Below are 13407 nucleotides of genomic sequence, written 5' to 3' on the forward strand. Positions count from 1 at the left end.
TTACAGGACATGGTGCTTGGCACCCTGTGGAGATTCCCATGGAAGACCTAGCTCAGGTTGGTTAGATTGGTGGAAGCTTCCTAGAGCAGAGGGTGCCTGAGCTAAATGCTACAATTTTCTCTTGCCCTGCATATAGGAGGAGTGTAGTGTCCCTTTTCGCAGCATGAAAAGTATCTTGGGAAATCTCTTTTCTTGAAACCAGAAGAGGTCATATGGTTGGAAATGTGGTTGTATACCACTTCAGTGAGAATGGAACTCTTAAGGGCTGCCTCCAATTTTAAGACAAGCAGGAGGTTGGAGAAGAATGGGAAGAAAGCCGTTCCATGTGAAAGTGTGAAAGAGTGGGTTGTTGGCAGAGTGGGATGTGGGGAAAAGTCAGAAATGAATGTCCATGGTCATCATCTTCATACACTTAATTAGTCATTGGGTGGAGGGGGGTTGTTACAGCTTTCTATCCAACTCCAAGTGGTAGAAATAGAATTAATGAGTAGGAACTGTGAAGAGATAGAGTCAGGCTCAATGTATGAAAGAACTTCTGGTTCTCAGAGCTGCTTAAAAAAAGGAAGCCATGGCTATAACTGAATTCCCCATCCTTGTCCATGTTTAAGCAGAGGCTAAAATCACCTTGTGAAGTGGTGTGAAGCACACTAGTCATCATCTCTTGAGTATTGTGGCAAGTAATTTGGAACTAATAACGGCACATTTAAATAATACCACTGGATTGAACTCTGGCGATTTATCTCAAATGAAGAAGGAAGGAGTAGAGTCTGGGCCAGCACACTCAGAGTAAAACATACGTGAGCACACCCTTTGGAGTCTGTCATGACTGTGAATGTATTTTTCATGGACGTGGTGGTAAAACAGAAGGTGTGGATGACTGTACTAAGACCCTCACTCACTGGTATACTTGTAAGATAGGTAAGAGCCCCAGACAAGATGAGGTCTAAAAACAGCTTTCTGGTGATCCTGAAATTCAGGGAAGTCAAGGTTCTTCTCAGCTGTGTGTTTACAATATACTTCCATGCTGATACTCATTAAAGGTAATGCCTGTGAAGATTAGCAAAAAAATACGTTGGGGAAATCTCAGCCTAATGCCTTGTTTATTTTTGTTTTTCAACACACTATTAATCAGGCTTTCCAAATACCAGATAACTGCTAGAAAGCAGAGCAATTTGGGAACAGGTACATTAATTCTTCTGAGCCAGTAGGGAACTATTAAAACATCCTTATTGGGCCAGCCTGTATCTTACTGCCAGACAAACTTTCCCAGGGTACTGATTCCATTATGTCTCTGTGACTTGCTTAATTAGGTGTCTCATTCAGGGTTCTCATTAAGTGGGTACGTGTGCATTCTTAAAAGGTTCATTTTCTTAACTTCAGTGATAGAAAAATTAAGATTTTCAAAAGATTTAGTGTTCATATGGCATGTAACTGTGAGTTACGCCATGTCCGAGTGGATGCTTAATTCATCTGTTTATTATTGATCACCAAACCTACACACTGTCCTGCTCCGTTTTAAGATCTTTTAATTTTTTTTCTTAAACTCTGCTCCTGCCTCCCTGTGACAGCATCTGGGATGATGGAGTATCTGACAGTATAAAGTCATATCATTAATTCTTTTTTTGCCCCACAAAGAATGCTGTATAGTCCGTGTGTGTTGCCAGCTAAGTTCAGGATGCAATGTCTACTTTTTCTCTAGTGGAAAAGGTAATATTCAGATGCCTCAGAACAAAATCATATTCTAGTCAATGTGGTACCTTTTGATTCTGTTGTGTCTTATCTCTAGAGGCTGGGGAAGCTGATGAAATGTTCAGCATCCATAGATTCACTGTGGCACACATTGGTGAAAATAGAACCTTAGCAAGGGATTGGCAGACTTCTTCTGTAAGCATATTAGGCTTTGTGGGTCAGAGAGCTTCTGTAGCCTCTGTTGAAACTTCTCATCTCCACTATTGAAGAGCAAAAGCAATTATTGATGGTGCCTAAAAGGAATGAGCATAGCTGTGTTCCAATCAAATTTATTTAAAGACACTGAAATTTGAATTTCATGTCATTATTATGTGCAATGAAATAGTAGTCTCCTTTTGAATTTTCCCAATCATTTAAAAATATAAAAACAGCTAGTGACCCAGATTTGGCCCACTGGCCATAGTTTGCCAACTCTTGCTTTTCTTGATGAAGAAAAATGTTACAGTGAGTACAGCAGGTTAAGAGAGCTATTTTTCTCGCTACCCAAAGTTGTAAATCACAAGACTAGATCGTGGAGGGAGAACCTTCTGATTCTAAAGTATGAGCATTGCTAAAATCCTGGTATTGAGAAAATTGAGGAAAAATGACCAGAAGAATATATCTCTATGCTTTTACCTTCAGAAAAAAACTTACATTGAGTTTTTATGTCCTGAAAACATGCCTATTTTTATACATATTTAGTTTCACCTCTAAACAGCCTTCCCTAATGACTCCCTACCACCATCCAGACAAAGTTAGTTAAAGAAATGCTCAGGAGCTCACAGGAATGGAAGTTGTAATTTAGGATGCATCAAAACTTTTTTTCAGGTAATTGAAAAATTTGGGGGTTGAGGAAATCTTTAACTGTATAAGTTCAGAGCTAAACTGTTGTCCTCAAATGAGAATGAGCCCTTGAAAGGTATGATAAATTACTTAAGTGGAAGTCTTAGTACATATTAATTATATCGGGCCTATTAATAAGAGAATATGTGCTTGGACAAATCCAGTTTAAGTATACATATAGCTTCCTAGCAAGTACCTAATAAGTCATACTCAAGGTTCTCACAGAGTACTGACCCCTCAGCCTTTCTATGACCACCAAAACACAGCATAGTTTATCAGAAAGACTCTGAGACATTCTTAGCAATGACACAAATGGAAAGAAGCTAGAATTTGGTCAGCCTCCTACCTGCAGATGGCCATTAGTCTGTTTAGTTCCTCTGTCAGTCTTTCTTAGAAAATCTCTGATCCATGACCTTTGAACTACTTTTCTTCCCGTCATAGCTATAATGGGTCTGTGACCTCAGATAGTTTATTTCCGTTCTCTGAGTTCAGACTTGCACATTTAAAACATCAAGGCTTTGGATTAGATGCTCTTGTAGTCTCTGTTCTTTATCAAGTGACATCTGTCAGAGTAAAATCAAGAGCAAGAGCTAGTGAATGAATTTGCTGATAAGCTGTTCTCTGTTTGAGATATTTCTTGTGAACGCTGTATATAAGTAAATATATTGGATGAAGTTGTTTTCAGAAGTGGATTTCAAGTGAATTTTGTTTTATGATCTGATCAAATGGGTTTGGCTAGAGCTTGTTTTATGGTGATATATAGCTTAGGTAACTAAAAGTGTTGAAGGAATCTGCTTTGTGGGGCAGAAAAAGTCTATAACGATCTCAGGGTGGCATGGACTCCTTCGTGGAAGTTCCCTGTCAAACCACAGGGAACACTGGATAGTTTTTATTCCTACTTCCCTTTGAAGATTGATTTCCACACTGGGAACCAAACTTAATACTCGAATATTGGCATCGCTGTTCTGTGTCTCCCCTGAGACCACTGGCATTTGCCAAGCTAGTGGCTCTATTAATAGAGCCTGAGTAGTTGAGCTGTGTATTTAAAGAGCCCAGAAGGGAAAGGGGGTTCCATACCCCAAATCAGAACCATTTTTCACACCTTCCTTGCTGACCACTCTGTGGACCACTCCAAATATGCACTTCTGGTATCCAGCCTCTGTAGAGAAGCCTGTGTAACTCAGGGCTTGTAGCCAAACAGCTCAGTGTCGGAGAGCCTCCATTTTGCAGATGCCCAGGGTAGAATAGTTCTTGTGAATGAAGTTTCCACAGACTTTGACGACTTAAAAAAAACAACACCACCAAAAAACCCCCCAGAAGACGGGATGGCAGGTGTTTCCCTCCTGCTCCTGTGTTGTTGGCCACTACTAGATCCCCAGCCCCATCTGGGGGATGTTATAAAGAGGCTTGCAGCTCTGACTTGTGCTCTTCCTTCATTTGGGAGATGTTTCTGTTCCTTGTCCTTCTATGGGGAGCTTATTCTTGCAAAAAGTTACAGTGTGGTACTTAAGAACACTATCTCTAGAGCCATAGTTGGGTAAGTTTGTTAACCTCTCTGTATCTATTTCACAGGGTTTCTTAGAATTAAATTGTAAAGGTATTTAAAATTCTTAGAATGATTTCTGACAAGTAGAAAATGCTTTATGATGATGCTGGGCATAATTATGATTGAGGGCAGATATGGGGGAAAGTTAGAGGTGGTTAGCATCCTAGTAGCAGATGACTTCAGAATATCAAATGGTCAGTTCCTCTGGTTCACTCTCTTAGACACCTTGAACTTTAGAATTGTTTCCTCCCATCATAGCCACACAGGATCTTTGGATACACGTTTGACATCCAATTCCCTTATCCCTATCATGTAGTCTTTAGGAGATCTGCGTTTTCCTCCTGTCATGAATGTAACCTGGACTTTTAGCATGTTTGTTGTGCACACAACCCTTAATTCACTTCCATGACATTGAGTACACAGTGGTTGATTGGTATTCTGCTAATACTGCCAGTACTTCCACATATGGCCATGCAAATCCTGTACTGCACAACTCCAGGGAACCCCTGCCCGCTGTAGTACTAAACACTACTTGGTACATGGTCACACTTAAGGCATATTCCTAACTCAAGTCAACTGGAAGGACATGGTACATGTCCTATGAGACAGGCATCTCTGAAATAGGAGTGCTTCTTGAGGTAATTTTATCCCATGATAACCCCACAAGAAAAGTGTTCTCCTCTGTTAATTACAATAATAGGAAACTCCTTACACACACAACAATATGACTGCCATAGAATAGGAAATTATTAAGTATTGAAAAACCAAACTGAAAGATAAAATCTTCTGATGGTTTATGGTTTGGTTTCTGATTATGAAAGATACTTAACCCATCCATAAAAGGCTGATTTTATATGTAGGTGTATAGTATGTTACTCAAAAATTTCTTGGAATTGAGAGAAGAGCTCTTGAACTCCAGTTAAAACATAACAGTAAAATCCCCGTGGGCTTAATTGATATCTGCAATTCTACCATCAAAAATTTCTTTCACGCCTATCTATATCATTTATCCCACACACGTACCTTGAATAGGAGGATGCATTTGTTTTTGTCAGTAATGTACCCTGTAGAGTGAGTGAGTGGACCACCCATGTTGATAAGGAAAGCATTTTATGGGGAAATGTGGAGTGGATCCACACAGACTCTTCATGTAGGGAGGAGGGCCCAACAGAGGACATGCTGACCTGCTGAATGCAAATGCTGACCATTCAAAATTTTGCAGATACAGACTGTAGGATTGGGATTTTTATTTGGAATGAACCAAAAATTCAAGGATTGATTAGAAGTGTTTGCTCAAAAGTTTTATATACTTAGGATATCCTCAGAAGTTAAATAAAAATGTTCTATCTCGTACTTGAATAAACAGAGTTGATACTGCATTTTTCTTTCTTTCAGCCCCCAAACCTGTCACCATGCCTGGCCTACTGTAGACATCCCATAAATGCCTCTGGAACAAAATATGATTCATGATCTCCACCTTTTCTTTTTCTTTCTTTCTTTTTTTTTTTTTTTTTTTTTTTTACCTTTTTAACTTTTATTTACATTTATTTTATACTGAATTGATTATTGGGCCATATGTGTTTGTTTCTTTAGTTTTTTTCCCTGAGGGGTGTGTGTGTGTGTGTGTGTGTGTGTGTGTACACACCTGTGCGCATGCAACGTCCTCTTCTGGTTTAGGAATAGTTTGCTCTTTTTAGTAAGAATTATCTCACTGCAGCAGAGTGAGCTCATGTAGGGGTTAATCTGACTATGAGCTCTATAAAGTGAATATAAAGATTTGATTTGCATGATTTTTGGGGGGTTTCTGGGTCAAGTTAAGAGTAGACCATTTTCAGAGACGACCTCAGGCCACTTAGGGGAAGAGGAAGCCATCTCCACCTTATTTTGCCAGAAGATAGTGAAGTATATTTTGAAACAAATTTTAGGAAATTCCAGATTCCTCTTTGAATAAACAGGGTTTCCACATCTTGATGGAGCTGAGCTGAATGCAAAGCCATTCTTCCTACTGGAGCATCTCCAGCCCCTCACTGTCCACTGCAGGACTGGTTCTGTTGCTGCACCAGTGGTTGTAGATCTACTCAAGCAAGAGCTAAGGTGCTAAAGTGAATAATTCTTGTGACTTAGAATATTTATTTTCTTATTTCAGAAAGTGGATGTCACCAGCAGGGCTGTGATGGAAATAATGACTAAAACAATTGAATACCTTCAACCCAATCCAGGTAAGGTACCACTTTATATATTCAGGGTATCCCTCCAGGTAACTTGTAGTTTCTCTTTAATAGACATTTAAGTTTGGTGTGCTTCTACTTTCTCAGCCCACCTTTCTGGAGGGCTTGGTATATGGCACTTTGAGGAGGGAGGACTTTTTAAGGCTCACACTGAGGTAACTGAAGGAGTCTGTCATATTTTATCTGACTCTAGGATATTTAGCAAATGGTATAGCATGGACAGCTTGGAAGCCACATCATGTCAGGGTAGCCACAAGCTGTTAGTAACCAGACTTTAATTTGCAAGGGATGGTAAGAAAAAAACGGGATAATTTTAAGATATGATACAGCTATTCCTATAAGGTGTGAAAGAGTAAAAATTTTTTGTGAAATACAGAGGGTTTCTTTCATACAGCATCACTAAAGTTTTTGGAGGGTTGTTCCTAATTCCAGTTCTTCTCCCAGTACATTGCAGGTCAGCATTTGTTTCTGCTAACTTGTTACACTCTCAGAGAAGGAAGTTTTAATAGAGATAATGGATCGACCCCTTGAAAAGAGAACCAGGCAGAACAGGGCAGTGTCTATAGGCACAAGGTATAACAAAGCAAAACAGCCACTGTCATCGACCTCCTCACTACTCTTCCTGACATCAGTTCCTAACTTAGAACTGATAGAAGCTTGAAGCAAGGCTGGATGTATTTATGTGAAAAGTATGAATATTTAGAAAACTGCTGCTTTCTTTTGGGACTAGTTTCTTTGGGAGCTTCAGGCTGGGAGGCTGGTGTATTTGGTGGTCCTAGGGAAGATGGTCTAGATACTGTGTCAGCCCTAGTGTGTTTGGATACAGAGCATTGGTGGGCAAGAGATGAAAAAAGGAGGTGTGGGGTAAGAGTGGGCAAGTGCAATAGTAAGTGCTGACCATCTCTACTGCCTCCTGAGCTCTCATTCAACCTTTATTTACCTGTGACAGCACAGCTGCTGTTTCAAAAGATGAACACATTCTTGATTTTTTTTTTCTTCTTAAAATACATCAGAGATGGGAATATACACGGAAGGGAAATACAGAAGGAAATACAGTATCCTGTAGGGTCAAGGAATTTAACTGATTGCGAACCAAATGGATAGCAAATAAGGCAAAGAATAGCAAAAAATGAAGTTTCTAAGTTTTACCAGAGCCTTCTTTATGACCATTATATTCTGCAGAGATGCAAGGATCTCTCAGATGTTCATTTATGCCATACTATTCCTATCACAACCGTGACAGGTCAGGATCTGAAGAGAGCTGGCTGCTCCACCTGCCTCACCATAAGGGATCAGTGCATAAGGGCAAGAAGTTTGTGTCTTCATCTTGGCACAGAACTTTTGAAGTACTCTCTGATCTCCTGGGATTTACACATGACTTGTGCTGGTAACTCAGTGTGGTGCTAAGATAATGATAGGGTAAGGGAGGGAGAATATACTGTTTATTGCGCATTAATGCATTTGTAAGACAGTGCTAATTATTTACACTGTCAACTCTACAAGTGACCATTTTTTTCTGATTGTAAAAATAAAGCACTGGTGAACAATTCATAGTTATGGAAAAGAGACTAAAAATCCATTGTAACATAAATCTGTAGTGTAAGCCCATCAGTGTTCCTGAGTATAATGGAACTCTGTTGTAGGTGGGTATAGTGTGTTGAATGGTATGCTCCCTCAAAATTCAAGGCCACCCAGAATCTCAGAATATAAGCCTATTTGAAAATAAGGTCTTTTCATATGTTACTTAGTGATCTTGAGATGAACTCATTCTGGAGTCAGAGTGGGCCCTACATAAAATGACTCGTGTCTTTATAAGAAGAGAAAACACAGAGACATGGGAAAGAAAGCCAATGTGAAGTGGAGGCCGAGATTGGAGTGGTGTGGCCACAAACCAAGGAATTCCAGGAGCCACCAGAAGGTGGAAGAGGCAAGGAAAGGATTCTCCCAGAGAGCCTGGGAGGTGTCCTGCAGACACCTTGATTTCAGGCTTCTGGCCTCTTGAACCGTGAGAGAGTCAATTCAGTGTGTTAACTCACACAGTGTGTGGCAAGTTGTTATGCTAGCCCTAGAAAACTAATACAGTAGGCTAGCCTTATTTTCTGCAGGAAAAAACAAGGGCCCAAGAATTTAAGAAACTTTCCCAAAGTCGCACACTTAGAAGAGGATGGAGGCGGAATTGGAACCCAGGTCAGAGTGAGTACAATAGAAATTCAGAAAGGAGACAAATTATGGGATTGAGACTCATTTTAATAAAAAAGATTACAGGAAGAAGTAATGGGAAAGATAAGGATTTTTAAAAATGACATTTTTAGTAAAATGTTGAATGTGCTGATTAACTGTCAACATGTTTTATGGCCATTTGAAATTTGAATACACATTTGGCACCAAGAAGGACAATGAAGGCCATCACCGGAAAATCCCAGTTTGGTTTTAGAAAAGGAGTTATTGGGATGCCTGGGTGGCTCAGTCAGATAAGCATTGAACTCTTGATTTCTGCTCAGGTCACGAGCTCATGGTTCAGGAGTTTAAGCGTCTCTTCAGGCTCTGTGCTGACAGTGTGGAACCTGCTTGGGATTCTATGTCTCACCGCCCCCCCCCCCACCCCTAACCCCACTAACTTGTGTGCTTGCTCGCTCTCTCTCTCTCTCTCAAAAATAAACTTAAAAAAAAAAAAGCAGTTATATATGGGCAGGCCACCGAAGTGTCACCTAGAGGAGTTGAGAACAAAACACAATTTCATATAGTTATTCTATAGAATTTAGACAATCTGTATTTAATTGTTCTATGATAGATATGATTTACTTCCTCCCTGAATCTCTCACCCTAAGAGCAGACACTTGGCTGAAGCACTTTTGAAAAGTACATTAGTTCGCTATTCAAGTGTCCTTGACAAAGGTATGTAGCACTCTAGCAAACACGCAGGCACCCAGTCATTAGGTACAGAAGAGCAGAGAGAATATTCTCAACTCATATGGTTTGGTAAATACTTTGACCACTCAGCCTCTCAATGATCCTAGGAGCTGGGTCAACCAATATGTATCACTAGAGGCTGGTCCTGAATAAGCAAGATCGAGCTTGGGTCAGGGCAGAGACTGATGACAACCAACAGATTTACATGGACAGGCTGGTAGATTCAGTGGAAATTCATGCTTTGAAGGTACTTTGAGAATATCTTCCATTAGATTAATATTCTGAGATATGTTCTAGCTTTCAGATCTTGTGGGTTGTGGAGCATACACATCTTTAATATTTGTAAAACCCAGTTCGTATTGAAATGATGACCAAAGAGAGTTTGATTAATTTTCATGAATCTATAAATTTGCTCTACACTGTGTTTGCCCATATCCACTCTTACCCATTTCTGGAGTGAGATTTTTAAAAGGTACTTGCGATCACATAATTATTTTGCATAAAACCCTTCAATGGGTTTTCATTGCTTTTAGGACTAAGTTTAAAATTTCTAACTTGACTTAAAGGTCCCTCCCTGCATGGTCAGTTTGCCCTTTCCCCTCCACCTTGCAGGTAAATAGTACCCTCAGATCGAGGATAAAGGTCATTTAAAAGCCTTCCTTGACCCCTGGACTAGTTAGGTTCCCTTGTCAACTTCCCTGTCACGATTCCAGCTGCTTTTCCCTGGTGGCACATGCCATACTTACTGTAGACGTGTGTGATGTGTGTACTTTTGTTTGTCTTCCTCTGTAAGGGCAGGACTGTGCCTGTCTTATCTCCACATCCCCAGCCCCCAGCTCAGTTCCAGACAGCAGTGGCACTAGGGTATTTGAACAAATAAATGATGAAACACAGTTGACAATCATTGGCTAATGTGATAAAAGTGCTGTAATATAAAGAGAAGGAAAAGCTCTTCCTTTTCCCTCAACCATCGGCTCTACCTGTGTTACTAACACTTAGCAGATGCATTTATTTTTATGCAAAGGCAAACTTTAGATGCATTAGGGGTAGAAACAGGACCAAGATTGGGCCCCTGCCCTCTGATACTTCACAGCCTAATAGCATAAGATACATACACCCTGAGGAGAGCAGTCTAGAGGGCTTCACAGATAATTCCTTCTGGAAATCCCAGCTAACTGATGCGGTTAGAAAGGGTGAAAGGGGTCATAGGTCTGCAGGTCTTCCTGCAGTGTTTTACCACGGATTGTGAAATATTCTGAAAGGAACAGCGTAAACCAATACAAATTTGCGAGGCTGCTTAGGTAAGAAATAATTCGAACATGAAAAGTACTGTAGCAGTTGTGAGCCCTTATATTCTTATGGCATCTAAGAGCAAAATCATTGGAGAATACAGATCAGTTTTCCTATATGAGTAGTCTAATGCCTTGTGGAGAAAAAAGTACTAAATCAGCATTGTCAAAAAGAAATAAGATGCAAGCCACATGTGCAATTCTGAATTGTCTAGTAGCCACGTTAAATAACCCAACATACCCAAAATTTAACAAATATTTAAACTATTGACAAATTTTATATTTTTTTGTTCTTGTGCTAAGTTTTGAAATTCGGTGTATATTTCATATGTACAACACATCTCAGTTTTGACTAGTTACATTTCAAATGATCAATAGCCTCATGTGGCCAGTGGTTCCCATAATGGACAGCTCTAGATAATTTACCATTCAAGCTATTCATTCTATTTTGATGTATGTTTGATACTTAGCTCCTTGGCTTATGTACATTGGTGGTTATGTTTTCAATAAGAGAAATGGACTCTGGATTTTAGACCAGGATATCTTTAATTTTTTTTAACCTTCTGCAAATGTGTTACATGGCACTATACTGGAGATCTTCCCCTGAAATAGAATGAGAGACACGGCCAGATTTGGCTGTGTTTCCTTCCCAGCCTTAGCTTAGTGATGGTGACAGAGGCTTTTTCAGTTTGCACTAAGAAGTTGTTCTGACCCTGAGAAGTTGCATAATCCTATGCAAACTTCCAAGATGCATAGATAAAAAGCAGTTTGAACATGAAGAACGCTGTGCACAGTCAAGGTTTGGTTCTCTACAGAAATGCTCTTCCCTTGAAGGCCTACATGGTTTAGCTTTCTCCAGCATGCCTCACATTGGGGTGTTAAATCGGGGTCATTTGGTGTCTCTTCAGAATTTTTTAGTAATAATTTTAAATCTCATTTGAGGAATATTGCCTGTGGAAGTAAAAGTTAGCTATATTAATTTTAAATATCTCATTAATTCCTGGAAAGATATTACACCAAGACTGTTATACTTCTTTCCCACAGGCTCCTTCCAAAGATGAAAACACACTGATTATAAGATATTTGGTGGCAGTGGACTGAAAATCAATACATATATTGTTTGACATCTATGTATTCAAATTTGTGGCTCCACAACATACTGAAATTGCTGTGCTTCTTGGAGGGCAGGTCCTGAGTTGTATTCATCTTGTTTTGCAGGGCTCTTAGCATTGTGCCTGGTTCATTGTTTGCCCTCAATATGTCTTCCGATTAGACGCACAAATAAATGTATCTATTTTTATCTTAAAGAATGAGGGATAATATGTACTGAGCCTGGTAACCAGAGCATTTCCTTTTCTAGGTCCTGACACTGAAAAGTAATGGAAATGCATAAAGGACAGATTACAAAAGTAATTGTCAGGAAAATATTGCCAAACTTGAAAGGAGTAGGATCTTTCAAGGGTGGAAAACAAGCTGGGTGATAGGTGGTATAATTCATACACTGTTTGTACTGAAAAGGCTAGAGGGTTTTCCTAGTTTCGCTGCATCTTTGGGAAAAATATTGAAAATTAATAGGTTCCTAATATATTTGAGGCACCTTAAATAATTTTTAAGTTAGGTGGCACTGGTAGATGAATGATCTTCATTTTCTGTGTCTCTAAGGGTTGCTAAAGCCAGACCTTATTTAAAATATACTTAATCATAACAGATATTAGGCATTTAAAATATGCATATATATAGAAAATTAAGCTAATGGAGTCTCAGTTTAATAGCCCTGAACGTTTTGAGGTGAGCCTGCGCGCCCTGCCTGTTGAGCGTCCGCGGTGTTGAAGGCCTGCCGAGTTACTGGCGCCTCGCCGCGGTTCTTCAGCCGCGGGCCCAATCTGAGAGAGGGCGCCTCAGGCAGACGCAGAGCTGAGGCGGGAACCCTGGTGTTTTGTGGAGAGTGACTTATTTTTCTGAGGAAATGGGAAGTGTGCTGTTGCCATGCGCTAACCTATTATTTTACCACCAAGATGCCCTTGGCACAGTCATCTACTCACTAGTGGACCACCCATCATCAACTGGGCCTCAGCCTCCTTTGATATGATCCCTGCTCATTTAGACATCTTTACCTGCTGTTTCTGGGACTGTCCTGAGTCATTTGCCCTACCTCATTTAGCTGGGAAGATGGCGGCGTAGGAAGACACTGGGCTCACCGTGTCCTGCTGATCTCTTAGATTCCACCCACACCTGCCTAAATAACCCAGAAAATTGCCAGAAGACTAGCAGAACGGATTCTCCAGAGCCAAGCGTAGACAAGAGGTCCACGGAAGAGGGTAGGAAGGGCAGAGAGGCGGTGCACGCTACATGGACTGGCAGGACGGAGCCGGGGTGGAGGGGCAGCCCGTCGGCAAAGCAGAGCCCCTGAGTCTGGCTTGCAAAAATGGAGGGGCCGGACGGAGTGTGTTGGGACAGCAAGTGGGACTTAACATCTAGAAGGTTATAAGTTAACAGATCTGCTTGGAGAATGGGAGGGCTGGAGGAGAATGGGAGGGAGAGTTGTTGAGCCCCGGACGACAGTGCACAGCTTGGCAGGGAACAAAGGTGCTCGCCAGCGCCATCTCCCTCGCCCATCCCCCAGCCAAAATCCCAAAGGGAACCAGTTCCTGTCAGGGAACTTGCTTGCACCACTCAAACACCCAACGCTGTGCTTCTGCGGAGCCAAACCTCCGGCAGCGGGTCTGACTCCCTCCCGGTGCTGCAGGGCCCCTCCCAAAGCCAGTCACCTAAGGAAAAGTGAGCTGAGCCTGCCCCTCCCGCCCCTGTGCACCTTGCCAATCCACCCCAGCTAACATGCCAGATCCCCAGCACCACAAGCCTG

The 13407-nt window shown here is 41.0% G+C and overlaps 1 protein-coding gene across 1 annotated transcript in view; it reads left to right on the plus strand.

The window, feature by feature from the left end:
- The window catches only part of SH3GL2 (SH3 domain containing GRB2 like 2, endophilin A1), a 212893-nt gene that overhangs the window by 160921 nt on the left and 38565 nt on the right, over positions 1–13407 (plus strand). The window contains exon 3 of the mRNA XM_019415411.2: positions 6264–6336. Coding sequence (XP_019270956.1) covers positions 6264–6336 — 73 coding nt within the window. The remainder of the gene's footprint in view (positions 1–6263; positions 6337–13407) is intronic.

Source organism: Panthera pardus, unplaced genomic scaffold (assembly GCF_024362965.1).
Source record: "Panthera pardus isolate Hobbes unplaced genomic scaffold, ASM2436296v1 HiC_scaffold_20, whole genome shotgun sequence".
NCBI classification, from domain to species: Eukaryota; Metazoa; Chordata; class Mammalia; order Carnivora; family Felidae; genus Panthera; species Panthera pardus.